At 40.2% G+C, this 26036-nt stretch overlaps 1 protein-coding gene across 1 annotated transcript; it reads left to right on the forward strand.

The window, feature by feature from the left end:
* The first annotated feature begins 808 nt into the window (after positions 1 to 808).
* LOC137877179 (mucin-6) lies at positions 809 to 24446 on the forward strand. The gene is made up of 44 exons (XM_068716911.1): positions 809 to 897; positions 1691 to 1735; positions 2441 to 2666; positions 3727 to 3856; positions 5963 to 6026; positions 6220 to 6302; positions 6580 to 6775; positions 6878 to 7003; positions 7109 to 7229; positions 7339 to 7474; positions 7556 to 7633; positions 7748 to 7817; positions 7970 to 8107; positions 8277 to 8426; positions 8947 to 9041; positions 9129 to 9261; positions 9637 to 9880; positions 10074 to 10114; positions 10317 to 10405; positions 10700 to 10854; positions 10968 to 11106; positions 11288 to 11392; positions 11509 to 11703; positions 14222 to 14294; positions 14380 to 14546; positions 14755 to 14911; positions 15401 to 15511; positions 15766 to 15907; positions 16107 to 16135; positions 16314 to 17012; positions 17147 to 17353; positions 18035 to 18276; positions 18496 to 18682; positions 18940 to 19153; positions 19474 to 19640; positions 19835 to 19904; positions 20011 to 20120; positions 22656 to 22687; positions 22778 to 22931; positions 23047 to 23084; positions 23212 to 23319; positions 23612 to 23651; positions 23770 to 23878; positions 24104 to 24446. The coding sequence occupies exons 1-44, from the start codon at positions 849 to 851 to the stop codon at positions 24270 to 24272; spliced, it is 6033 nt and encodes a 2010-aa protein (XP_068573012.1). The 5' UTR covers positions 809 to 848; the 3' UTR covers positions 24273 to 24446.
* Positions 24447 to 26036: the final 1590 nt, after the last annotated feature.

Below are 26036 nucleotides of genomic sequence, written 5' to 3' on the forward strand. Positions count from 1 at the left end.
ACCTCACCACACGTCACTGATCACAGGTGGTGGGTTTCATAGGTCTCGGCTTAAATCTCGGCCTACTGATGTATTGATAAGCCATTATTCTTTTAACACCTCAGTGATTTAAACTAAGATGCATTTTAACTCAGTTTGCAGCTCTAAGTATAATATTTGCATGAAAAGAAATCCAAGTAGCTGCAGAACACGTCTTTAAACGTCACGTGGAACTCTCCCTGAGCTCTGAAGTTAAAAAATAACTAACTACATCCTGGTTCATGCACCCAAGCCTCATTCCTCATTTGGCCATTGATCCATTTGTCCTTTGTTAACCAGCAAAAAGCATTGTCTGGTTCACTAGAGCCAAAAGTAAGCATTCCATCTTCATCCACAATACGCTTAATATTTTACCCATTATGTGTGAGGTTGATGACTCAAATATTAACAAAAATTGGGAATAAAAGAACCGACTCAAGTTTCAAACTCTCTTAAGCAGTTGATATTCAGTCGTCCACACTGTGTTTGTTCATCCAACCTGACATCTTTCTAATCAGGATACACTGACAATTTCCCACGGTAGTGAGTATCAGAGGTATTGTTGTGGTTGAAATAGATTTTCAATTGGGAATGCAACGTGATATGCAGGATATGCTTTACATAAAGCTGGTTTCCTGAAAACTACCAATTAGGTTAATGTTTAATCTGATGTCTTTTTTATATTTCTAGTTTCCTGGTCTATTGTGTGCATAAGTACAGGGCAGGCGGCTCCAATTGTGTGTGGATTGACACGGCACATATAAGCCCTGTGGTGGGCTGTTTGTGCAGTTCTTCTTGGTTCCGCCTGCTCTCCTGCAGCATCAGGCAGCATGACCCCACAGCGATGGATGCTGGCATTCTGCTTTTCACTGACCTCAGGTACCATGTTGCAATTGTTCATTTAATCATTGAATAGGAATTAATTCTTCTAAGCAGAAAAAAAGTGACCAGGGATAAGGATATTGCAATATCTAATTATTGCAATATGACCAAAAATTACCATGGAATTTTAGCAGCAATAACAACAACAAAAAAATGATGCAATATTTTAACTAGAAACTAAAAAAGTATTTGTTGTTTTTCATGATATTTCCACTAGATGAGTGGTGGAATAAATGTTTTTATTTACTGTACTTAAGTATTTCAATTGCATGCTACTTTATATTTCTACTATACTATCAAAAATACATTTTTACTCCATGACATTTATTCGTTAGCTTCCGTGACTTGTTACTTTACAAATTTATGAATATGCACATAAAAGATAGGCTCAAAAAATTTGATATACTGTTTAAATCTGTCGGTACCAATCAATAATCCAATAAAGTATTAAATCAATTACTTAACACTGACAGGAGCAATTGCTCTCAATTGAGAATACTTTTACGTTTGGTACTCTAAAGTAGAGGTAGCTGAAAATAATTTTACTTTAAGTCGAAGTAGATGATAATACTTTTATTTACGTGACATCTTCAATTTAGGGCTTTCAGAATTTAATATTGCACTATTGCTACTTTTACTACCACTGATTTGCATTATTTATGCCTTACATATCTAAATACTGTATCTGGTATAATAATAACAACCTCAGCAGTAAGTTGTTATTAATAATTCATAATTTTTCATTATAATTCATGTTTACTTCCACCATGACACTGTATTTCTTTCGTAGTCTTTGGCACAGGGGAATTGGTCACAACAACAGATACTCAGACATGTGAGTACAAATCAATCAATGCTTGATATTGATCAGTTCATTATACAGATTACTTTTTAACATCATTGCATATGTCATAAGTACTGGATATATTGTTTAAAATTTTTCTGAAACATATGCTGTTTCATTGTTTTGCTGTTGAATTGTATTTATCTGATACATACTGACCTATTGTTTAATGTTCCTTTTGTAAAAAAAAATCATAAAAAAGTTTTATTTTATGATATTTTTACTAGTAGCTTTCTGCAGGTAGGTACAAACAAATTCCACTGCACATTGCACTGTGTATGATTGTGTTGCAAATAAACATGATTTGTGATTTTATTTATATATATATATATATATATATATATATATATATATATATATATATATATATATATATATATATATATATATACACAGTATGTATAGACTTAAAATAAAAGTTGAGCATTTGGCTTATTGATTTTAAAATGGTACTGATTAAAAATCATATTATACATTATACTAACACAAAAAGTGAATTTACAAAATTGAGATCTAACTTGATTATCGAAAGGACAGTATTCCTGACATTGGGTAAGGAAAACAGAATACATTTTGACAGTACCATTTTAAACCTTAAATCCAACATAACAAAGTAATTGAATTTACTTTTTTTGCTTCATTTCTGACCTCACGTATGTCTTCATTGTCTAGCATTAATCTTTAAATTGTGATCAGACACTTGCAGGACATTAGGCAGCGGGGTCGTCCAGACTTTCAGCGGTTCAAGTTTCTATGTTCGGTCCAACTGCCCGTTCACACTCACACGCTTCACCCACAACCGGGTGGGATGTGATATCACCATACAGCGAGGTGACAACGGGCTGTTGGTCCAAGTCGAGATCATCATCAACAAAGTCAGGACAGTTTTGCAGAGTGGAAGCGTCCTGGTGGAGGAGAAAAGGTTCGGGCCCAACCCAAACCCACCCTCATACCGTTTCATTACCGAAAGCTGCAGCCACACAGAACACCAGTTAATGACCAATGCACAAAAACTCAATCCAATCATACGTCACATGAGTGTTTTGCCAAAACTCACAAATCATTTACTTAAATTGACATTCAGCCACACAACCAGGTGTCATTATTAATGCCACCAATGTTAGCTGATTATTAGCTTTGAGTCTGGGACACTATATTATCAATGATTTGTGAAATGAAAACATACAGAGTTAAGTGAAGTTGTTACATTCTGCAAAGTCACTTATGGACTGATTTCTGGAAGGAGGAAACTGTGATACTTCACCAGTTTTATCATTATTTTCAAATCAAAGTGAGTGAGAAGACTTAGTCAAAAGTAAAAGCAAACACCTGTTTTACATCAGGTGGTGGTCTATTTGTCCGACAAAGAGGAAATGTATATGTAAAGAGTTTATTCAATTATAGTTTATTTATTTGTTGTTAAAATAATGTTTTCTCTGTATCTGTGTTACTATCCAATGGCCAAGTGTTATTCAGTACATTTACTCAAGTATTGGACCACTTCCTACTTGTCCTCCACTACACCTCAGAGGGAAATAATGTACTTTTTACTACAATTATTTGAAAACTTTAGTGACACAGAACATATGAAAATGTATAAGTGCAGCTGAAACAATTAGTCGATTGACAAAAAATTAATTGGCAACTATTTTGATAATCACAGTAATTTTTCATGGAAAAAACATTTCACGGTTCTAGCTAATATGAGGATTTGGGGTTTTTCTTTAGATTTTTTTAATACTTGTGATTGATTAGATTGATTAAATTTTTCTGCATTGGTTACTTTTACTTTGAATACTTTAATTACATTTTCCTGATTGTACTTACATACTTTTACTTAAGACATTTTCTTTAAACAGAGTATTTTTACAGTGTGGTACTTTTACTTACATATAGGATATGAACAGTGTGTGAAATACCCAGTGGCATCGGGGGTTCCTCGTCCAACAGTTTATTAACTGTAAATCTTTATTTGCTGACAGTGTTTCCCTTCCATACGACCACACCTACCAGCATATCTTTCAATACGGCATCAACACTCGACTGACGAGCTCGCTGCTTCCTCTGTCTGTCACCTGGCACAATGTACCTGGAGGAATCGACATTGTGTGGGTGAGTTTGTCACGGGGGGAACTCTTGATGAGGACTCGGACGCAGAGTTGAGGTTCAACTGACGATCTTTTATTTCCAACAAAAAATGCTCAGGGAAATCCCTGGAAACAAAAACCTCTCATAGCGAGGAAGGGAAAAAAAACTAACAAAGCAGAACTAAAAAAACTGATTTAATTCAAGGAGCTGTAAAGTTAAAACGGCAAAAGCCAAACCAAAAATCGCTTCTCAAGGAAGGTATAAAACTACAAATAAAAAGCTCTGATTCAACTCAAAGAGCTGAACGGTCAAAATGCAAAACAAAATCGCTCTTACAGAGGAAACAAGAAACAAGAAACAAGAACGGGACAGACAATATTATGGCTTGGACTTGCTGATAGCATAAGGCGGGTGTGCAAGGCGAAAGGACATGACACACTGGCACAGGACAAGGGGAGACGCAGACTATAAGTACACATGAGGGAAGTGGGGGAACAGGTGGAGACAATCAGGAATCAGGGAAGACAATCAGACTGGTGACACATGAGGAAGGGCAAGGAACCTGAAACGAGAGGAGAGTTAATTTCCAAAATAAAACAGGAAGTCACAAAACAAACGTGGAGACAGGACAAAAACCCAACTTGACATACAGGTGTGACAGAGTTGACATAATACAATAGACACAAAACACTTAAAACCTGTTAAGCTCGACGGACCCGAATTCGGGTCCGCTGTAGCATTTACCGTCCAAAAATGTCCATTTATGCATGTATTTATGAATATGAAAAAAAAAAAAGAAATCAAAAAAAAAATTCAAAATCTGCTTAAAACAAACAATCTAAGACATTCTTACACACTCCAAACACCATTCTACATAAATAGTGTACGCAAATAAAAGATTTATCACAAAATCACGTATTTCTAGCCATAAGTCGCTCTTCTCCGAGTTAGCATAACAAAGCTAACGGTTAGCATAGGCAACCGAAATAGCAAAAAGCACGAGCATTCGACACAGATTCCAGAACTACTATCAGATCGCCTCTCCGGTAAACCCTCACAAGGCTGTGAGCAAACAAATACCAGAAACACAATGCGTAATATCCTTCAAAATCATCCAAAGCTCCTTACCTTTTCGTTGTTCTGCTGTATATCTCCGCTTATTTCCGTCAACAATATTTCTACGTATTTCCGGTGCGTCTCTGAAATGTCCCCGTGCAGAAACAAGGGCCCAATAACAAAGGGACCGTGGGGCGATGGGTTTGAATTCCGGCGAAGTTGTGCGCATGGTTCAGGTGACGCGCCACCTTTTTACTCCCTACTGGCTAACGCTTCTGTCTATCAAAATCACGAGGGGTTTGTTAGATTCTGTGGACTCAGACGCTTTTAAGGAGGGTCCATTGACTGAAATCAACCAACCATAGGCTGAGCTAGGAGACCTGGAGTGGAAGCCAGATGAGAAAATCCCATGGATGACAGACATAAACAGGCTCAGAGAGGATCCAGGCTCTCTAAATGATGCCAAACTGCTGCATATGATAGATTGAACACTATTAGTCATAAAAGAAGTGAAATATATAATTATATACTATATAAAATTACAATGGAACAGCTGGAACCAAATTACATTTTGGTTGACCTCGGCTGAAATCTCTGCACTCATACCTCTCTAGCTCTTGAATGCTTCACTTTATCAAAGAAAACATTGTGCAGAGAGACTTTCAACCCATTGGGCTATGATCTGGAGAGGTTTAAAGCTTTCCACAACAACATTAAAAAAAATATCTTATCAAAATTGGATTAATTTATAGTCGGAGATAAAGAATTTCAATTTGTGCTGTGTTCCATCTTAATGTACTCTTAACCAGTAACATATATACTGATATTTACAAATCAGAACAAATTTCACAAGGGTCAGCTTTCTAAACTATAAAAACTATTAAAATACACCTTATATTTAGACGAATATCACTCTCTTTACTATGGGTTGAAAAAATCGAGGAGAGGCCTACAAAAAGGCTTAGGGCTTAACGGGAGCAGAATCACAGTCATACAAATGCAATGCACGCATAATCAATATCTTAAGTTAATTGGAACATTCAACACTAACCTCGATTTAAACTTGTTGTCAAGGTGGACCTGGAGCAGGAGCTGAGCACCGACATGTCTGGACTGTGTGGAAAACACAACATCTCAGGTATGATGGTTAAATGACTGGAATTGAGAGCAGGATTGTTGTAATATAGCAGTACTTAAGTACTTTTGGTAGCAGCAACAAATATAGTGTTGGTGGTAGTAAAAGTAGTACACATTGTGGTTGTAATAGCCTAAACTTTGACATTTTCTTGCATACAGTTTGCTCTAAGAATGTACAATTTTCATGACTTCAGGCAACGGGGAGCAGTTGATCACAGAGAGCGTGCTCGCTGAGGACACATGTCAAACCCGAGATCGTGTGTCCGCTAGTAATCCAGTGAGTTAACAGTTGTAATGGCTGACTGACTTCAAACAGAACCAAGTTGATGCTGTGATGTTACTAGATTCCAGTCTGCTATTGGTAGTGCTCTGCTGTGCTTTCTTTGGGTTTTTTCACAGCAGCAACATCTCCCTTATCCTCTACTCTGTTCTTTTCTTTTCTACATCAGTGGTGGAGTTTTTAATTTTTAAGACGAAGACTCACAAGTACAATCACTCTATACAATATGTCCTGGTTCCAGATGTTCAAGTGGTTTCTCTGATGATATTTGTAGTTATGCAGAGCGTTCTTTTCCTACACCTTGGATTGTCTGAGAGACAGGACGTCTGACTATATCCAACTCTGTGAAGAGAACATTTGCGGCTATGAAACAAACCAATACATCATCTGTTCGTTCTTCAAAGAAATTGTACAACAGTGTGGCAAGACAAGCTTTGCCTGGTCGATATGGAGAGCTGTAACCAAATGTGGTAGGCGCTCTTTAAAACTAGGTTTTAAAAATATTTGGCATGTTAGGACACTCATTTGACGGACATTTGATGTGATTGACTTGTTTCTGTGGTTTAATGCAGAGGAACCGAGTTGTCCAGGAGATCTGGTTTATAAAGACCAGGGTCCAGCCTTTGTTCCCAGCTGCTCCAACCCAAACCCCACACTCTCCAACCGGGAACCCACCAGCTCCTGTCTCTGCCCAAATGGTGAAAAAGCACTATCTGTCTTTATGATGTAGCTCTTCACATGTTTCCTTGCTTGTTTAGCTTCCATGAGCCTAATAATAAAAGGTATACATATTTGTGTTTTAGGTGAAGTCCTTAATGATCGCGTAGATGGCCATCACTGTGTCAGTGTGTCCAGCTGCTCCTGTGAGTTTGCTGGCAAGAGCTACATAAGCGGAGACATACGAAGCACCAAGTGTCAGTCATGGTAATACAATTCAAACTATATTTCAGACAAGAGGTTCCCTCGCAATAAAAAGGAAAAACTGTTTTGATACTTATTTTAAGTTTTTAATTTAAGTTTTATCTTCACACAGTGTGTGTGACAGTGGGAAATGGCAATGCTCAGAGAACCTCTGCCCCACAAGATGTCTCATTGAAGGCCAGTTTGTGACAACATTCGATGGCAAACAGTATGGCATCCCTGGCAAATGTAAATATGTGGCTTCACAGGTACATTTTTCCCACTACCCCAACATGTAACATTAACCCACGTAGTCTTTATATGATACTAACTGCTCTTTTAATTTTAAGGGTCTCAACTGGACAATAACAATCGTGTTTTCTGAAAAGGCACCCTCTGTGACTACAGTTATATTTCAGCTTTTTCAGGTACAAGCAGTCTTCGAGGGTTAAATTTAAAACAACATAATCTACAAAAAACACGTCATGCAACAGTAGTGTGCGGTCATGGAATATAAATACCCTCCTTTTTTGGTTTTGCAGGAAACGTATATATTCTCACAGAACATGGTTACATTCGGTGGGGAGGAGATCACTGAACTTCATCAGTCTGGTAAAAAAATAAATGGGAAGGAATGTTGTTCATTGCATCAATTGACTGGACCTTACTTTGCATGTGTGATATGTCTAGTAGTCTAGTAATCCATTCATAATGGCTCATTTACCCACCCACCCATTCACATACAAAATTCCATCTCCTGTCAGATCATGCTCTGGTTTTCTGGCAGTCCTCTATGTACGTCCACGTCCACACGTCCTTTGATATGAATTTCCAAGTCCAAATGTCTCCTGAAATCCAGCTGTGCATCACTGCACCCAGAAACCACTCTGGCATGATCTCAGGTGAGGATCCCCGTCTACAAACAAGCCAAAATATATTCACTTTGGGATTCAATTTCATTATGACTTTTTCTCTCAAGACCAAGAATAAAAACAATAAATACAAAAATACTATATATTTTCTGTGGCACGATCCACTTTGATTTGTAATCATAGCCAGTATGTATTTCAGGTCTTTGTGGCAACAGCAACAATGACACCACAGATGACTTCACCACCAGCAGCGGGATCATCGAGAACTCAGCTCAACCATTCACTCAGTCCTGGAGTGTGAGTGCTTGTGCAGTGAACATACCCGGGACCTGCTTCAACACTGACAATGGTACCAATTTATGATATAAATGTGCTTCAAAAATGTTGGAAATGATTTCTGTTTGTATGTCTGTCCTTCGATTTTCTTGAGAATTGCTCATCCGATCAACGAAACACTTTGTCAAATGCGAGCTCTTGAGATCTACTGGACATATATATTAGTAGTGCATTATGGACACAGTGTGTAGTCTTTACTGTAGGTTGTATTTTTACCCAGGAAAAGGAAGTGCAGTGTCGAGTGTGAAGTTTTTTTGATGAACGGCTCTCGAGAAAGTTGCAAGCAGCAACACCAGAGGCCCAGCAATAGGCCCGTTTAGATGGGGCACTGAACTAGTGTGTATAAGTTCATACTCAATATTTTGTCTGCCTATCATGAATGAGAAGTTATTTTAAAAAATAGACATAAAATTACACAATTTTAATATTAAAACACTTGAATTTGCTTGCTTGCTTCTCTGTGATATGACACACATACTCAACCTAGAAGGAAAAGCAAACATATTTAATGATTTCAATATGTACTTTTTCAGAGATATATGCTGAGAGAAAGTGCTCTGTGTTGAACAACCCAATTGGGATATTTGCTAAGTGCCACGGTCATATCCCAACTGATCACTACCACACGGTAACAAGACTTTTGCCCAAAATCCTTAATACGTTTTGGAGTTTTCAGCAATCAACATATCAACGACTGATTTTTTGTCATTTCCAGGCTTGCATCCAAAGAACATGTAACTGTGGCAGCAGTCTGACTCAGTGCTTGTGTGTTGCTCTGGGCAGCTATGCCAAAGCCTGCGCGAGTCTGGGTGTTGTAATTGGTGACTGGAGGAAAGCCACGAACTGCAGTAAGTTCAGTTTTGATAAATATACAATGTATTTAGTCCGCATCCTCACACTTTATTGTTCAAAGTCCACTGAAAAGAGCCAATGGAGTGATGTTCAACAAAACAACTGGTCCAAAAAGCCTAAATCAAATCAATTGTGTTGCTGGCAATTTATGAGATTTGCTGTTGACATTTGTGATAGTAATAAAAGGATGATTAAAACCTTTCAGACCCCAGATGTTTACAACAGTAAATGTAAAGGAGTTATACAGACTATAGGTTGAATCAACTACTGTGTTACAACCTCCAAGAGTGTACATTTATGTTAAAGAAAAATGTCACATTTTAGTTCATGTAGAATACAAAATCAGTGGTACATTTAATGTTGTGTCCCAGCTCTGAAATGTCAGAAGAACCAAGAATTCTCATACAACATGCAAGCCTGCAACCACACATGCCGTTCTGTGTCTGACACTGACCTTCTCTGTGGGCTGGACGACGATCCTGTGGAGGGCTGTGGCTGTCCGGAGGGAACTCACCTGAATCAAGGACAAGTCTGTACCCCAAAGGCAGAGTGTCCATGTTACTACTACAAAGGTTCTATGGCCCCGGGGTCCACTGTTATCGACGGACAAAAGTGGTGAGCTGATCAAATGAGTATTTACAGCCATTTAAAATGCTTATACCATTTATGGCTATTTCCCACTGTCTTCCTTAACCAAGTCTTCCCAATGCTGTTATAGTGTGCCTAATTGTGTTGTCTCCACCTTTGATGTACCTATACTTAAGCAAGATTGTGCTATATCTCAAAGCAAATATTGTGTCTATTGCAGCGTCTGCGAGAATGGAGAAATGAGCTGTTCTCAGGATTGTGGTAAATATATATTCTTCTATCATAATCATATCCACATCATACTCATCCTTTGTTATCTTTGTTTCAACTTCATTCATTTGTTAAAAGTGGAAATTCACCCAGAATTTTAGCAATAAAAAAGTCTTGTCTTCAAAAAAAGAAAGAAGAGAAAAGTAAAACTTAATGTGTCTAAACTTAACTGTCTGAAATGTAATTAACACAGGGTGCACAAATGGGAAGGTTTGTGTTCATTGCTCTGAGGACCCAGTTAACACGGCTCAGAAAACCTGTGACTATATCAGCAAACCAACGGTAGGTCCACTGATTATATGTGTGTATCCATGGCTTGCTTATTCATTTATTTATAATCATTCCTTAATTAAAAGCAGTAGCTGACTAATTACCCGTTAAAACTGATGAATAATATGGCTATTTATTATTATTAGCATTAGGGAGACATACTTCTTTTGGTAATGTGATGCTTTTCTTGTACCGTAATTTGTCAGTAAATCATATCCCTAACATTTACCCATTGTCCTAATCTTTTATTGTGATGGCTAAAACATTTCCTAATTGTAAATTATTTTATTTTGCTGTGATTTCCAGGGTGCCAATATGACCTGTGAGAGCGGCTGTTACTGCCCACATGACCAGTATGAGGATCATCATGGAAACTGTGTTTCTCTGAACAACTGCACCTGTGTGTACAGTGGCAAAGTATTCAGTGCGGAACAGCGCGTCAAAACCAACTGTAAAACATGGTAACGCCTCCTCCTTCTCCTACTTGTTTGTTAAAAAGGTCCTATCTCACCAAAAGCTAATAAAGCCGTGATGAAGAGGCTGACTAAAAGGTAAACATCACTCTATGTTACAGTATCTGTGGTCAGGGTCAGTGGCACTGCAAAGACGAGCCTTGCCCGGGGCAGTGTCAAGTTTATGGAAACGGACACTACCAGACCTTTGACTCCAAACGGTACCGCTTTGCTGGACAGTGTCAGTACACACTTGTAGAGGTGAGAACAAAGTAGGAATAAAATCCCCAGCTCACATGTTTCTTTGCTCAAGCTTTGTAGGCCTCCAATGCATCGCCTTCGATTGGACACAGTACATCATTCAATTACTAAAGGGCATTTTTTTGAAATGTAGACTATAGTTTGCCATATTTTGCTAACTATTTATCTGTTATTGCTTTAGGATGCCTGTGGAAGTAGAAACGGCACCTTCTCTGTCAGAGTGGAGAGCGTCCCCTGCTGTGATGAGGCACTCACCTGCTCTCGTTCCATCATCCTCGACCTGCAGGTGGATGATTGAATTTCACAGATAAATGTTTGTCAGTCAGTGAAAGTCTAGTAACGTGTTCATCAACGTTTACAACTATTCTTAAACCATGAGTTGTACTTGTGTTGACCTAAAAGGGTGAAGTCACCCTGACACTGAGCGACATGAAGGTGACCAGACGCCTCCATGAAGGCTGGACTCCGCAGGAAGATTCACTTTACTCCACACACACTTTGGGACTCTACATCGTAATCTCAGTGCCAAGCAGAGGGATAAATCTCATCTGGGACAAACACACCCGGATCACCATAGAGCTGCATGCATACTGGAGGGTGAGTGATGACGATTTTGAAATATCGTAATTTATATACATCACTCAGACTAAATAAAAAAAATAGGAGACACTTCTAAACGGAAGGCTGGAATTTATATTTGAAATCAACATTTTGTACAATTGCTTAATGTCTTCTTTCTTTATTTCTCAACTTTGTACTGATTGATTTATTTAAGCAGCTCAAGTCAACTTGATCAAAACCACTATGTATTGGAATTTGAACTTTGGTAGTATCAGAAAAGACTCTTATATTGTATTTAAGCATTGATCATAACTAACAGCTACATCCTCCCTAGTCAGCAGTTACTTTAAAGAGAGTGTCGGAAAGCTGAGCGCAGGTGGCGAAAAACAAATCTCCAGGTTCACTGTGATTTGTATAAAGAGAGACTTCGCAATTATAATTTGGAACTTAGAAATGCAAGGCAGTCCTTCTTCTCTGACATAACCAAAAACAATAACTATACACGCACCTTATTTGCTACCGTCGACAGGTTAACAAACCCTCCAGTGACAGTAGCTGCTGAGCTCCAATCCACCTGGGCATGCAATCAATTTGCCTCCTTTTTTACTGACAAAATTCAGAAAATTAGACAAGCAGTCAGTGCCTACACACCAACCACAGGATATGTGTTGTCCCCATCTCTGAATAACATCCATTCAAATATCATGACACAATTTCATTCAATCTACCTTAGAAGCCTAAAAGACATTATTCAACATCTGAAGTCATCCTCCTGCTGCTTGGATATTCTACCAACACACTTTTTCAAAAATATTTAAAACTGCATGACCACTGATCTTTTACAGATTGTAAACACATCCCTTCTCTCAGGTGTCTTCCCACAAGCCCTAAAAACTGCAGTTATTAAACCACTCCTAAAGAAGGCTAATTTAGACTCCGCAACAATGAAAAATTATAGGCCAATATTAAACCTCCCATTTTTAAGTAAAATAATTTAAAAAGCGTTTTTTCAACAGCTGAACAACTTCTTGGCTGTAAATAACTGTTTTGATGTCTTCCAGTCAGGCTTTTGACAGCACCACAGTACTGAAACTACTCTTGTTAAGGTTTTCAACGACATCCACTTAAACACAGACAATGGCAGAATTTCAGTCTTAGTATTACTGGATCTCAGTGCTGCATTTGACACGGTTGACCATGACATACTACTAGAAAGACTAAACATCTGGGTGGGACTCTCTGGTACAGCACTTAACTGGTTTGAATCCTACTTGAAGGACAGAAAATACTTTGTGTCTGTAGCTAATTACACATCAGAGCTGACTAAAATGACATGTGGTGTTCCCCAAGGTTCAATACTGGGGCCTCTTCTGTTCAACATCTACCTACTTCCACTAGCTCAGATTATGGAAAACAACAAAGTGTGTTATCATAATTATGCAGACGACACACAAATCTACATAACTACTGTATATCACCAGGAGACTATAATCCCATAGAAGGGCTGGGTAATTGCATTGAACAAAACAACTGGATGTGCCAGAATTTTCTTCAATTAAACAAAGATAAGACAGAAGTAATTGTTTTTGGTACCAAGGACGAACGATTGAAAGTCAGCGCTCAGCTTCAATCACTGACGTTAAAAACCACAAACCAAGCCAGAAATCTAGGTGTAGTTATGGATTCAGACCTCAACCTGAACAGCCATATCAAGACAATTACAAAATCAGCCTACTATCACCTGAAGAACATATCAAGGATTAGAGGATTTATGTCTCAACAGGATTTGGAAAAACGTGTCCATGCATTTATCTTCGGTAGACTCGACTACTGTAACGGTGTGTTTACAGGTCTCTGTAAAAAGTCAACCAGAAAGCTGCAGCTGATTCAGAATGCTGCAGCTCGAGTCCTCACTAAGACCAAGAAAGTGGATCACATCACTCCAGTTCTGAGGTCTTTGCCCTGACTTCCTGTCCAACAAAGAATTGACTTTAAAATCCTGCTGTTGGTTTATAAAGCACTGAATGGTTTAGGGCCAAAATACATCTCTGATCTGCTGCTAGCTTATGAACCATCCCGACCCCTTAGGTTGTCTGGGACCGGTCTACTGTCTGTTCCCAGAGTCAGAACTAAACATGGAGAAGCAGCGTTCAGTTCTTCTGCTCCACATATCTGGAACAAAGTCCCAGAAAGCTGCAGGTCTGCTGAGACCCTCAGCTCCTTTAAATCAAGATTGAAGACTTTTCTGTTAGCTGCTGCCTTTAATTGAACCGGATTCAATGATATTAATCAATTTTCTGCATTTCTGCATTTTACTACTGTATTTTACTTTCTTACACTGCTTTTTAGTGTTTTAATGACTGTTTTTAATGTTTCAATGAATGTTCTTAATTGTTGTTAAATCTTATGTAACAACATGCTTTTAATGGTTTTATGTGAAGCACTTTGAATTACCTTGTTGTTGAAATGTGCTATACAAATAAACTTGCCTTGCCTTTAATTTTTAGTGTACTTTCAGAACTTTCGATTGACTTTTTAACCATCTCTCCTTCAGAAACAAGTTTGCGGCCTCTGTGGGAATTTTGACTCCAATGAGATGAATGACCTACTGATAAGTGGCTCAGCAGGTAAATTGATTTTGTCTTTGTTTCATAAAGGACTTTTACTTCTGTCATGGTCGTCAAAATAACACCCAAACATTTTTTTTGCTAGCGTCCAGTCCCCTGGCATTTGGCAACAGCTGGAAAGCCACCACACCTCCATGCTCTGATGTGACCACTGAGATATATCCATGTGAACGGAACTCCTACTGCTCAGCCTGGGCCCAGCGGCGCTGTATGATCCTTACAGGAGACACATTCAATGAATGCCACTTAAAAGTATGCATGTTACATATTTAGCATGGCACAAACACAAGGGTCAGGGGTTAGACTCATGTGCAGGTCTTAAATTGCTATATATTTGGGATTTCCTTATCCAAATCTGTTGCAATATGAAACCATATAACTATTTACAGTAAAGGACCTGCACAGAGAGCCCTTAAATGTGTTAATACAAACTTTATTCTGGTTGTTTTACAATCCCTAGGTGGATCCAGAGCCCTACTACCATGCCTGTGTGCAGGAGTCCTGCTCCTGTGAGTTTGAAGGGAAGTTCCTTGGCTTCTGCACAGCTGTGGCCGCCTACGCAGAGGCCTGCAGCGACCAGGATGTGTGTGTGAAATGGAGGACACCTGATTTGTGTCGTAAGTTAAGACCCTTTTTTCCCTCACTAATAAAACTTGTGACTTGTTAACGGTAATGTGAAATTTTAGAATAACTTATAACTGAAACCCATAAAGAGAACACAGATAACATAAGCACTGGTCAGTTCTCAAACTCACTTTGTTATTGGGCTATGCTAAAAGTGCTAAATATGCATCATCTATTATTTCACTTTACTTCCTTGCTAGAGTTGAATAATACGACAAATTTAGTATTACAGACAATTTAAAAGTATCGTAAGTGTTATTTCACTGCTTAGAATTTCACAAACTTCATACACATTATGTAATGTTTTATCAATAGTTTAATGTTTCTTAGTCATTATGCAGAGGACTGACGCTGTGTAAGACACATAAATATAGTAATCAATCATTATAGTCAACAATCCATATAACAAAAAGTGTTTCAATCATTATTGGATGTTTGCAATAACGCTATAAAAGTTTAACCTGTGATAATTTAAACCTTAGCGGTCTACTGTGACTACTACAACGAGCAGGGGCAGTGTAGCTGGCACTATGAAGCCTGTGGTGAGATGCTGACCTGTGGAAAAGACAACTACATCACACACAAGCTGGAAGGTAACCACACTTTCTCAGTTGTATCCAAATATAACAGCTAAACTTGATTCTTAATCAGCTGTTAGTGAGATGAAAATTGAAAGTAATGTCTTATTGTTACTTAGTTTGTCTATAATTCTGACAGTATTGCAAACAAACCTGGTCTTCTAATGAAATCCTCACAATCTAGATCGAATCAAATGTTTTTTTTCTAGTCAATGCATACGAAACCATTTGTACCCATAAAATGAACATTTTGTTTGCTATTGGAAAAGGCTGCTACCCTAGATGTTCAAAGGAGGAGCCATACTATGATGAAAATACTGGTGAATGCACTAAATTGAGAAACTGCACCTGTTATTTTAATGACACTGTCATTCAACCTCGGGCCGTGGTAATGATACAGTCTATTGAGTGGTAAGTTGGTTCATTCTTTCTTTTTTTGTCATTTAAATCTTTATTCATGTTAAACATATTAACATTATACATAGTTGGGCCATTCTTAATATATATAGACTGTTTCTAAATATGTAAATGTCCAGGGTAACCATGATATCAATTTAATTATTCATTACATTGACAACTGGATGTTTCTCTCCTGTGTAATTATTTTCAGCCACTGTGACAATGGAACAATAAACTGCCGTAAGTGTTGATTATTTTCATGAACCACTACTTCTACTATTGCATGTCTATTACCAGTTACACTAAACCATTAAGTAGTTTTTGAGGCACTTAGCTTTTTAAATGGTTTAGAGTATATGTGCCAAAACAGAAGTTGTTTTCAAAACACCAGACCTCAATTCCACCTCTACTCCGACAGCACCTCCACCCACCACCACACCTGCCACCACTGCAACATCAAGCACTCTCATTACAGCTAGCTTAACTACAGCTGAAACATGGTCAACAGCGCCTCCCACCACCTCTTCACCAATGACGACCATTAACAATAGCTCAACTACGACTGAAAATTGGACAACTGAGCTTTCCACCACATCTACACCAACAACTACAACTTCCTTAACTACAGCTGAAACGCGGTCATCAACACCCACCACCACCTCTTCACCAATGACGACCATTGCCAATATTACCACTGCGACTAAAAATTGGTCAACTGAGCTTTCCACCACGTCTACACCAACAACTTCAACTTCCTTAACTACGGCTGAAACGCCGTCATCAACACCCACCACCACCTCTTCACCAATGACGACCATTACCAATATCTCAACTACTAGTGAAAATTGGTCAACTGTGCCTTCCACCACTCACTCAATGCATAGTGAGCCAACAGCAACAACACTTCAATCAACAACCACCTTTGCAACCAACGCTACATCTGCTGAAACCTCCGATCCGAATGAAGTAACCATCACAGAAGCCACCACTGAAACATTTAACCCTTCTACGCATTTAACCACTCAACCCAGTTCCACCGTCTCAGAAGCAATGTCTAAATCTACGACGATGCCACCAACAACTTATACCATTGAGATTTCAAGCTCCACACCCAATAGTGCGTGCCATCTACTTGTTCTGCACATTACTCTGTTTTTTCAGTCATCCTAGCAATCAGTTCCTTAAATTACCAAAACTATGTTTTAGTATTTTATTTGTTCACTGTCTTCAACTGTTTTGTGTTTATCAAAGCACCAGTGTGTGAGTGTACAGACCCGAAGAGGAGAAAACGCTGGGATTGTGGTGATACGTGGACAGAGGACTGCTTCCATAAGATCTGTACAGGTGGGAAGATAGAGTTGACTTCAGTGGTTTGCCCAGAGCTTACAATTCCCAACTGCCCCAGAGGCCAGGTCACAAAAGTCTCGGATGGATGCTGTGAAACATGGAAGTGTGACTGTAAGTGTATCCTTGTCTGTCTCATTTATCCCCTTTTCTTTCTTTTGTGTTTAATATTTTGCCTCTACATATCTATTTCTGATTGTTTATTGTGTGTGGTTAGGCAAGGTATTTTATATTAGAGTATTAAGTGCTGCTCTTTAGAACAGCATCAAGTAATCTTGCTCCCAATTCCTTCCACGTATCTGTCCTTATAATGCTATGCTCTGTAAGGCTGTACTTAAGGACATTGGTGCTTTGACCTAAATGCAAACGCCAGCATGCTAACATGCTCACAAATACAAAGTTAACATGCTGACATTTTGCAGGAAATGTTTGATATGGTCACCATCTTTGTTTAAAATGCAAACTTTTGCTAATCAGCACCAAACACAAAAAACCACATGGGAATGTTTTGCAAGTATTTGGCAATGATGTTAAGTACTGGACAAATGTTAACACTGACCAGATGATGGTACGAAAGGAAAAGTTAAGGGATCACCAAGGTTATTAATCAGTCCTGTGCAAACGAATGTATGTAGTAGATTTCACGGCAATTCTACCAATAGTTATATTCAGGATGAAAGTGAACACATTGACTGACCAACAAAGCCATTCCTAGTGTGGCTAATTCATTTTTTTTTTCAAATACATTTGTGATTTGTGTCCATATCTACTAAAATTCCCTCTTATCCTCCCCAGGTCGCTGTGAGCTATATGGGGACCCCCACTACATCTCTTTCCAAGGTGTACATTTTGATTCCCTGTTCGAATGCAGCTACATCCTTGTGGAAGAGAGGTCACCACGTCATAGCCTGACCATTGCTGTGGAAAACAAAGACTGTGTAAAAGGCCTCCCTGGCTCCTGTGTTAAAAGCGTCACCGTGAAATATCGGAACAATACAGCTACACTCAGTATCCTTCCAGATTTGTTTATAGTACAGGTAGGATACAATACAACTCTTGTTATTCATAGTATGCCATGCCCCCCTATACAATGTATTGGCTATTTGGCTACAAGGAGGCTAATAATCATTTTTTGTGATAAAGGATGTTTTTAGGAGGCTTTACTATATAAGGATACCATGCTCTATTAAAGAAATAGACAGTTGGTTTGATACTTATCTAATCTGCCAGATTGATACTGATCTAATCTGCCCTAGGCCACTCTGAACAACGTGACAATAAAGCCGTCATATGAGGAGCATGGGATGAGGTTTGATACCACGATGTACACAGTGTCCATGTACCTCCCAGAGATCCGCTCTTATGTCTCCCTCAGTCCGGGCTATACCCTGGTGGTCAGTTTGGCCATGGAGCACTTCCTCAACAACACCCAGGGACAATGTGGTGGGTAATTGATCGGAAGGCACTGTCCACGGGTGTGGTTAAGTGCATGTTGTATATCTATTTTAACAGTGGTTGTTTGTGTGTGGAGTGGATTTTCAGGTATTGCAAAACATTTTACACCTAATATTTTTGCAAGCCACTTTCTCTTTTTTAGATGTGCTAAAAGTGGCTGAAAGCTGCACATAGAGTGTTCATATCAAAGAAAATGTATATGTGTATATTAGACATCAAATTGCACCTCTCTGTCTTTTGTCCAGGTGTATGTGGTGTTGGATCATGTATCCGTAAAGGAGGGCAGATGGAGGACGACAGCTGCTGTGATAAGACGGCTTATGACTGGGTGTACGACGACCCGCTGAAACCAGCCTGTGCTTTTACACCAAGGGACGTACCTTGTACCTCACCGACTAAAGTATACCCTACAACCACCCCCTGCCCTGCAAGCCTTCTATGTGAGCTGCTAGACCACCTGTAAGCTCCACACACTAACACACACAGCTCCTCAGGGAATTGGCAGGAGAATTGAGAATTACTGTGTTTGTCACACTTTATGTTATACGCTCATGGCACAATGCTTTGCCTTTACTTAAGAGCTACCTTTGTGACTAATACAGACATAGTCACCTGTAACACCCTAGGTACTAATACCCTAGCAGTCACCTGTAACACCTTAACAACCTCCAAGCAACCACCTAGAAATGACCCAGAAAGCAGCTCGTACCACCCTAGCAACCAAATACTAATTTCAATGGAGTATAACCATGGCTGTCTATCTGTCTTTGTTTCCTCAGAGCCTTTTCAAATTGCAGGCAGTATGTGAATTTGAACCTTAAAAAGAAGAACTGTGAGTTTGATTCATGCAGGACTGGTCCTTGCTCTTCACTAGAGCAAGCTGCTACTGAATGTATGAAAGCTGGCGTCTGTATTGACTGGAGAGCACTGACTAATGGAAAGTGCAGTATGTATCTTTTATTCTTTTTCTTTTTCTCTGTAAAGCAAAGCCAGAAAGACCAGTGACTTAATGTATTTGCACAATTTTTTAATGCTTTTTTGGCATGACTGTAATGATGTTTTGATTAAAAGTGCCAATGATAAATTCCTCTTTAAACTTATACTTGCATTATCACCTAATTGCCCTTGTCCATGTTTCAGCTGTGCCATGTCCAAAAGGATTGGTTTACAGAGAATGTCATGACAGGCTGGATGACTTCTGCTATGGAGGGTTTGTAAACACACTTACCTACTTACTCTTGTGACATTTATTTCTCACTTTATTAAATTGAAAATGCTTCCCCTGTCACTATTTCTCTTCTGGTTTGGCTGTACAGAAAGGTTTATCGAGGAGCCTCCCTCGAGAGCAGCAGAGAAGGCTGTTTTTGTCCCAGCGGCCAAATCAAGGCAGGAAACCACTCAAACATCTGTGTGTCGGACTGTCGCTGTGAGTAACATGGTTACTACCCGGAGTCATCTCCGCTCCCTCTCCCCTGCTGATCTTTCCTCTTCTGTCACCTCTGCTCTCCCTGACCCTGAATCCTTCTCTCTCCTATCCCCTGATACTGCTACTGATCTTCTCCTCTCCACCCTTACTTCTTCTTTGGACAAACTCTGTCCCTTCACCTCCAGGCCTGCACGCCCAACTCCACCTGCCCCGTGGCTGTCGGACTCAGTGCGTACTGATAGACGGAGCCTAAGAGAGGCTGAGCGTAAATAGAGAAAAGGCAAACTCCCGGAGGACCTTCTTAACTTCCAAGCTCTTCTTTCCACTTTCTCCTCCTCTCTATCTACTGCTAAAGCTGCGTTCTTCCGCTCTAAAATCCTAACCTCTGCTTCCAATCCTAAAAAACTCTTTGAAACTTTCACTTCACTCCTCCAACCCCCACCCCCTCCTCCTACTTCCTCCCTTCTCCCTGATGATTTCGCCAACTTCTTTGACAAGAAGGTAAACGATATCAGATCCTCCTTCTCTCAGCCCCTCTCTCCCTGTCCAATCCTGCCCCCACAGCTCTCCCTCCCATCTCCACGCCCCATCTTACCCTTTCTGGCTCCTCTCTCCCCTAACGAGGTCCTCAACCTTGTTACGTCTAACCGCCCCACCACGTGCTCCCTTGACCCGATCCCTTCCCCCGATCCCTTCCCCTCTTCTTCAGTCTATTGCGACTGAACTCCTTCCTTTCCTCACCCACCTCATCAACACATCTCTTGTTTCAGGATGCTTTCCCACGGCCTTCAAGACCGCCAGAGTCACCCCCCTTCTGAAGAAACCATCACTTGACCCCTCTGATGTCAAGAACTTCAGACCGGTTTCTCTTCTACCCTTTCTATCCAAAACACTTGAACGTGCTGTCTTTAACCAACTGTCTTCCTATCTCCGCCAAAACAGCCTTTTGGACCCCCACCAGTCCGGGTTCAAAGTGGGTCACTCGACAGAGACGGCCCTCCTTGCGGTGACAGAGTCGCTTCACGCCGCGAGAGCTAACTCTCTCTCCTCTGTCCTGATTCTCCTGGACTTGTCTGCGGCATTTGACACTGTGAACCATCAAATCCTCCTCTCATCCCTCGAGGGGATGGGCGTCTCAGGCTCTGCACTCTCCCTGTTTGCATCCTACCTGACGGGTCGATCCTACCAGGTGACCTGGAGGGGGGCTGTGTCGGAACCACGCATGCTGACTGCGGGGGTTCCGCAAGGGTCAGTCCTGGGCCCCCTTCTCTTCCCGCTCTACACAACATCTCTGGGTTCTGTTATTCGCTCGCATGACTTCTCCTACCATTGTTATGCCGATGACACCCAGCTGGTCTTGTCATTTCCCCTCGGTGACACGCAAGTGGAGACGCGCATCGCTGCGTGTTTGGCTGACATCTCGAAGTGGATGATGACACACCACCTCAAGCTCAACCTAGACAAAACTGAGCTACTGTTCCTCCCGGGGAAGGGTTGCCCGCACCGGGACCTGTCCATCACCATTGATGATACCGTGGTGACGCCAACTCAGACTGCGAGGAACCTGGGTGTGACCCTGGATGACCAACTGTCATTCTCGGCAAACATTTCATCCGTTACACGCTCCTGCAGATTCCTGCTCTACAACATCAGGAGGATTCGTCCCTTCCTGACTGACGAGACGGCGCAGGTTCTCATCCAGGCTCTTGTCATCTCCCGCCTGGACTACTGCAACTCTCTACTCGCCGGAGCCCCGGCGTCGGCCATCAGACCTCTGGAGCTTGTCCAGAAAGCTGCAGCTCGCCTGGTGTTCAATCGCCCCAAGTTCTCCCACACAACTTCCTTTCTCCGTTCTCTACACTGGCTACCTATAAGAACTCGCATCCAGTTTAAGACTCTGGTGCTAGCCTACAGGGCAGTGAAAGGAACAGCTCCTTCCTATCTCCAGGCCATGGTCAAGCCTTACACCCCCGCCCGACCACTTCGCTCTGCTGCCTCGGGGCGATTGGTGGCCCCGTCGCTCAGAGGTCCTGGCGGCCGATCGACCCGGTCACGGCTGTTTTCTGTCCTTGCCCCACAGTGGTGGAATGAACTTCCCACTGACGTCAGGACAGCGGAGTCGCTGCCCATCTTTCGGCGCAGGCTGAAAACCCACCTCTTCAGGAAGTGCTACCCTGAGCCTTCCACTTAGCACTTATTGTTTTCATACTAGCTTGTTGCACTTATTGTATTCGTACTACTTATAGCACTAACTGTTTTTCTTGTTTCTGCACTGTACTTTGGCTCTGAGTTATGCTCTGCTTCATGCTCTTAGATGCTTGTTTGGAAAAGGAAATGTACTTATGACTTCTGGTGACTAGTAGTTCTTTTGATTACCAATGTTGAATGCACTTATTGTAAGTCGCTTTGGATAAAAGCGTCTGCTAAATGACTGTAATGTAATGTAATGTAACATGGCCTAAAAGGCTGACACTCAAACCTAGACATGTGTTGCCGTTGCTAGTGGTAATGTAGAGTTTGTGTCTTGTCCATTAGATTGTAAAGGACCACTCGGTGAGCCCAAACTGGTGAGTGTCTTTGTCTCATCAGTGCAAACAATAGTAATATCCCTGACTCTAGATTGGATTCTAAATTTAAAAAGTATTTCTGTCTTTCAGCCTGGTGAGGTGTGGCAGTCCGGCTGTTACCTGTGTAAATGTAACTACCAGACTCTCACAGAGGAGTGTGTTCTTAAACCTCCTGAGCAAGTTCCGCACTGTGGCCCCAAGTCTGGACTGGTAAACAGCACTTGCTGTGATAAGCAGATTTGTGGTAAGCACTGGCAAGGCGTAATATTTTTAAATCAGGGTTTAAGTACTTTCTGAGAGACTCTTCTTTCCTCACATGAATACTAAAACTAATCACACATTATTACTTTATTTTTCAGTTGAGAAGACATGCAGTTATCATAAACAAGCATACAAGGTAAATTGTGTCTAATCTTGGCAAAGGAAAGTGTTTCGTCTCCCTTAGAGGAAACATGCTTTTTAGATTGAAATGAATAATTGTACTGTATAGTGTCTTGTTGTGATATCAGTCTTTGTGTGTGTAGATGGGAGACAGATGGAAGGATGTCGCCCATCCCTGCATTTCATTCAGTTGCAGCAAAGATGGTATTCAGACTGAGACTAGAGTCTGTCCCCGAGACAAGTGTCCGGAGGTACTGCACACCCTCTGCTCTGCCTTATTCTACAGTAATAACTCATGTATTACTGCTATTCCCACTAGAGCATTGTTTCATAATGAAGAAAAAATAGTGACATTTATTAGGTGTGGAAAGAAAGAAGGAATTTTTTGGAATTATAAAGGGTTAGGGGGTGGATACCCAAGTCAAAAGGGATTTTTCCATACACTTTATAAGCTGAAACACTGGAGCCAAGCCATAGTCATGTGTTAAAGAATAACTAGAACAACAAACATTTAACCTTGAGCTCTTATGATGTGTTCACCAGGAGGACAGAATGTGGGACGACCAACACTGCTGCTTTACATGTAAGTTAAGTCAAAATCCATAAAATACTGTCATTTACAACTGTCTTCACATTTTGTAGATGCTTTGCTTCCAATCATCAAACTGCATCAAAACCTTTTTAATTTTCTCCGACTTCAGGTAATCAGAGCTGTGTTCCGAAGGTGACCGGTATCAACGTTACAATAGACAACTGTACCACCGTCATACGGTTACCTGTGTGTCAAGGCCAATGTGTGTCTCAGCCCAGGTGAGAAGAAATACTCTGATATTGTCACTGATCAATACAAATAGTTGTGATACACATTTTGAGGTTTTTGGTGTTCATACTGAGTACTTTTACTTCAGTCCTGTGTAAATTTTTGAGACTCTCTCCCTCCCTCTGTGTCAATGTCTCTCTTTCCTCCGTCTTCCTTCCCTCCCCTCCCCTCCCACTCTTTCCTCCTCACCTTGGTGCCTCGGCTCACTGCAACAGGGTTGTATTACACGGTGACCTGCAGGTGATGCAGAAGAGCAATTGCTGTCAGGTGCGAAGCTCAGAGAGGAGACTAGTGACCCTGCAGTGCTTCGACCTCACGACCAGAGACTACACCTACAAGCACATCACCAGCTGTGGGTGCAGAGCCTGCAACATACTGCGCTGAAAAATCTCGGCAGTACAGACCAGGAACCAGGAACAAGCTTTTTTATCATGTTCCCTTTAAATTTTCCAATCAAAATCTAAGGTATTCAAATTGAATGCATTATTAATTATTTAGTTAAAGCAATTCCTTAATCTGCTTTAAATCAAATAAATCTAATCATTGTCTACTCGCCAAGGTTTGTAGTATGTCTCTTCTTTCGGTGCAGTATTAAACCTAACTTCACTAGCAAGGACCACACCATCAAATAGAAGCGTTCAACACTTTTTTTGGAGGTAAACATGATTGAGATGCGAGGCTTGAACTTTGTGTAGCTCGTCCGGTTAGCCGAATGAGTTGTGGGGAGCTTTGATAAGGAATCCGCTGTAGCACCTGGCACGGCAAATCCTCAAGAACCCCATGTTACTTGAGACTAGATTGACCTGAGTTGAGATCTTTACGATGCGGGCGAATGTTGTGGAGGTAGCTATTGGTCCAATCTCTATGAAGGAAGGGGACAGCATTAATTGAAGTGATGGTAAGGTGCGGAGAACTCGAAACATCTGAGGCAGACGAAAAAAAGACCCAAAAAACATCCCATCTGCAACATAACCACGACAAGACATTTGTCAATCAAATAATCTTACACTTACCAACAGCACATATAGGAAGATTTAAGAAGCCATTTGTAGAATCAGGTGAATTGTATAGCTTTTGATGATTATTCATACCACTGTTAATACTCCTATCACTTGTGTAACAATGCCGCTAACTGTTCATTTCACATTCTATATTTCATCTATTCACAAGTAGATGGTGATACGAGATAAAATAAAAATATGAAAATAAAAACCAGTGCTGACAATGTCTTCTTGTAACATCAATCAGGCATTTGAGTCTGATGCTGTCAATAATCAATTGAGCAGATTATTGACAGCATTATCCAGCAGTACACACAGATCTGGGCACTGCAGAGCAAATTCCTTCTCTGCAGCTTCCTGGGCCTGTGCTCTGTGAAAGGTGTTGGTGCCAAAATGTGATACTGTCAGGGAACCCTTTGACCTCTTCTGTTTAACCATTCAATTCAGGATTTAAGTTTGACAAATAAATCAATGAGGTAGGTAAATAATGCTTAGTGTTTAATAAGAATGAACCAAACGTCTCTTTATTTTTACTATGAAAACGTACACAGACCTTAAATGGAGCCCTTATTTTACTTGAAACATAATAAGAACATTAATTTATTATTAGATTATGTATTATTTAGAATTCATCCAGTTCAATTGGAAAACTGACAATAAAGATTGTTGAGATATTTAATTGAACTTTCTTTATTTGATTTGGCAGTCAGTGGTTGACTACATACAGATATGATACAACTGTTAGCTATTCCAATATATATGGGACTAAATCATAGCGCAAGTTAGACATTAATGTGATGTTCTGGACCTTTGCATGAGGAAATTCTTTCTAAATGGACCTCCATTAAATTTTAATGGAATATCCCTGCTCTAAATAATCCAATAATTATTTTCAAAAATTTTAATCAAAGAAAAGTCCCCATGAAAACTGTTGCCAACACACTGTATGGGTATTACCAATAGGAGCTACGTGCTTTTTGTAGTTTGCCCTTTAAGATTTAACTGTAAGTTTTGTAAATATCATTACTGATAGCTGACTGAGTGACATTTCTGCTGCAACTGTAATGTCAAAAATGTTCTTTGGTATGGTGAAATTAACATATGCAAAGGTATTCACTGAATGTCTTACATACTCTATCTAACAAAT

Source organism: Cebidichthys violaceus, unplaced genomic scaffold (assembly GCF_023349555.1).
Source record: "Cebidichthys violaceus isolate CVI_PGR_0920_01 unplaced genomic scaffold, fCebVio1.0.p SCAF_21, whole genome shotgun sequence".
NCBI classification, from domain to species: domain Eukaryota; kingdom Metazoa; phylum Chordata; class Actinopteri; order Perciformes; family Stichaeidae; genus Cebidichthys; species Cebidichthys violaceus.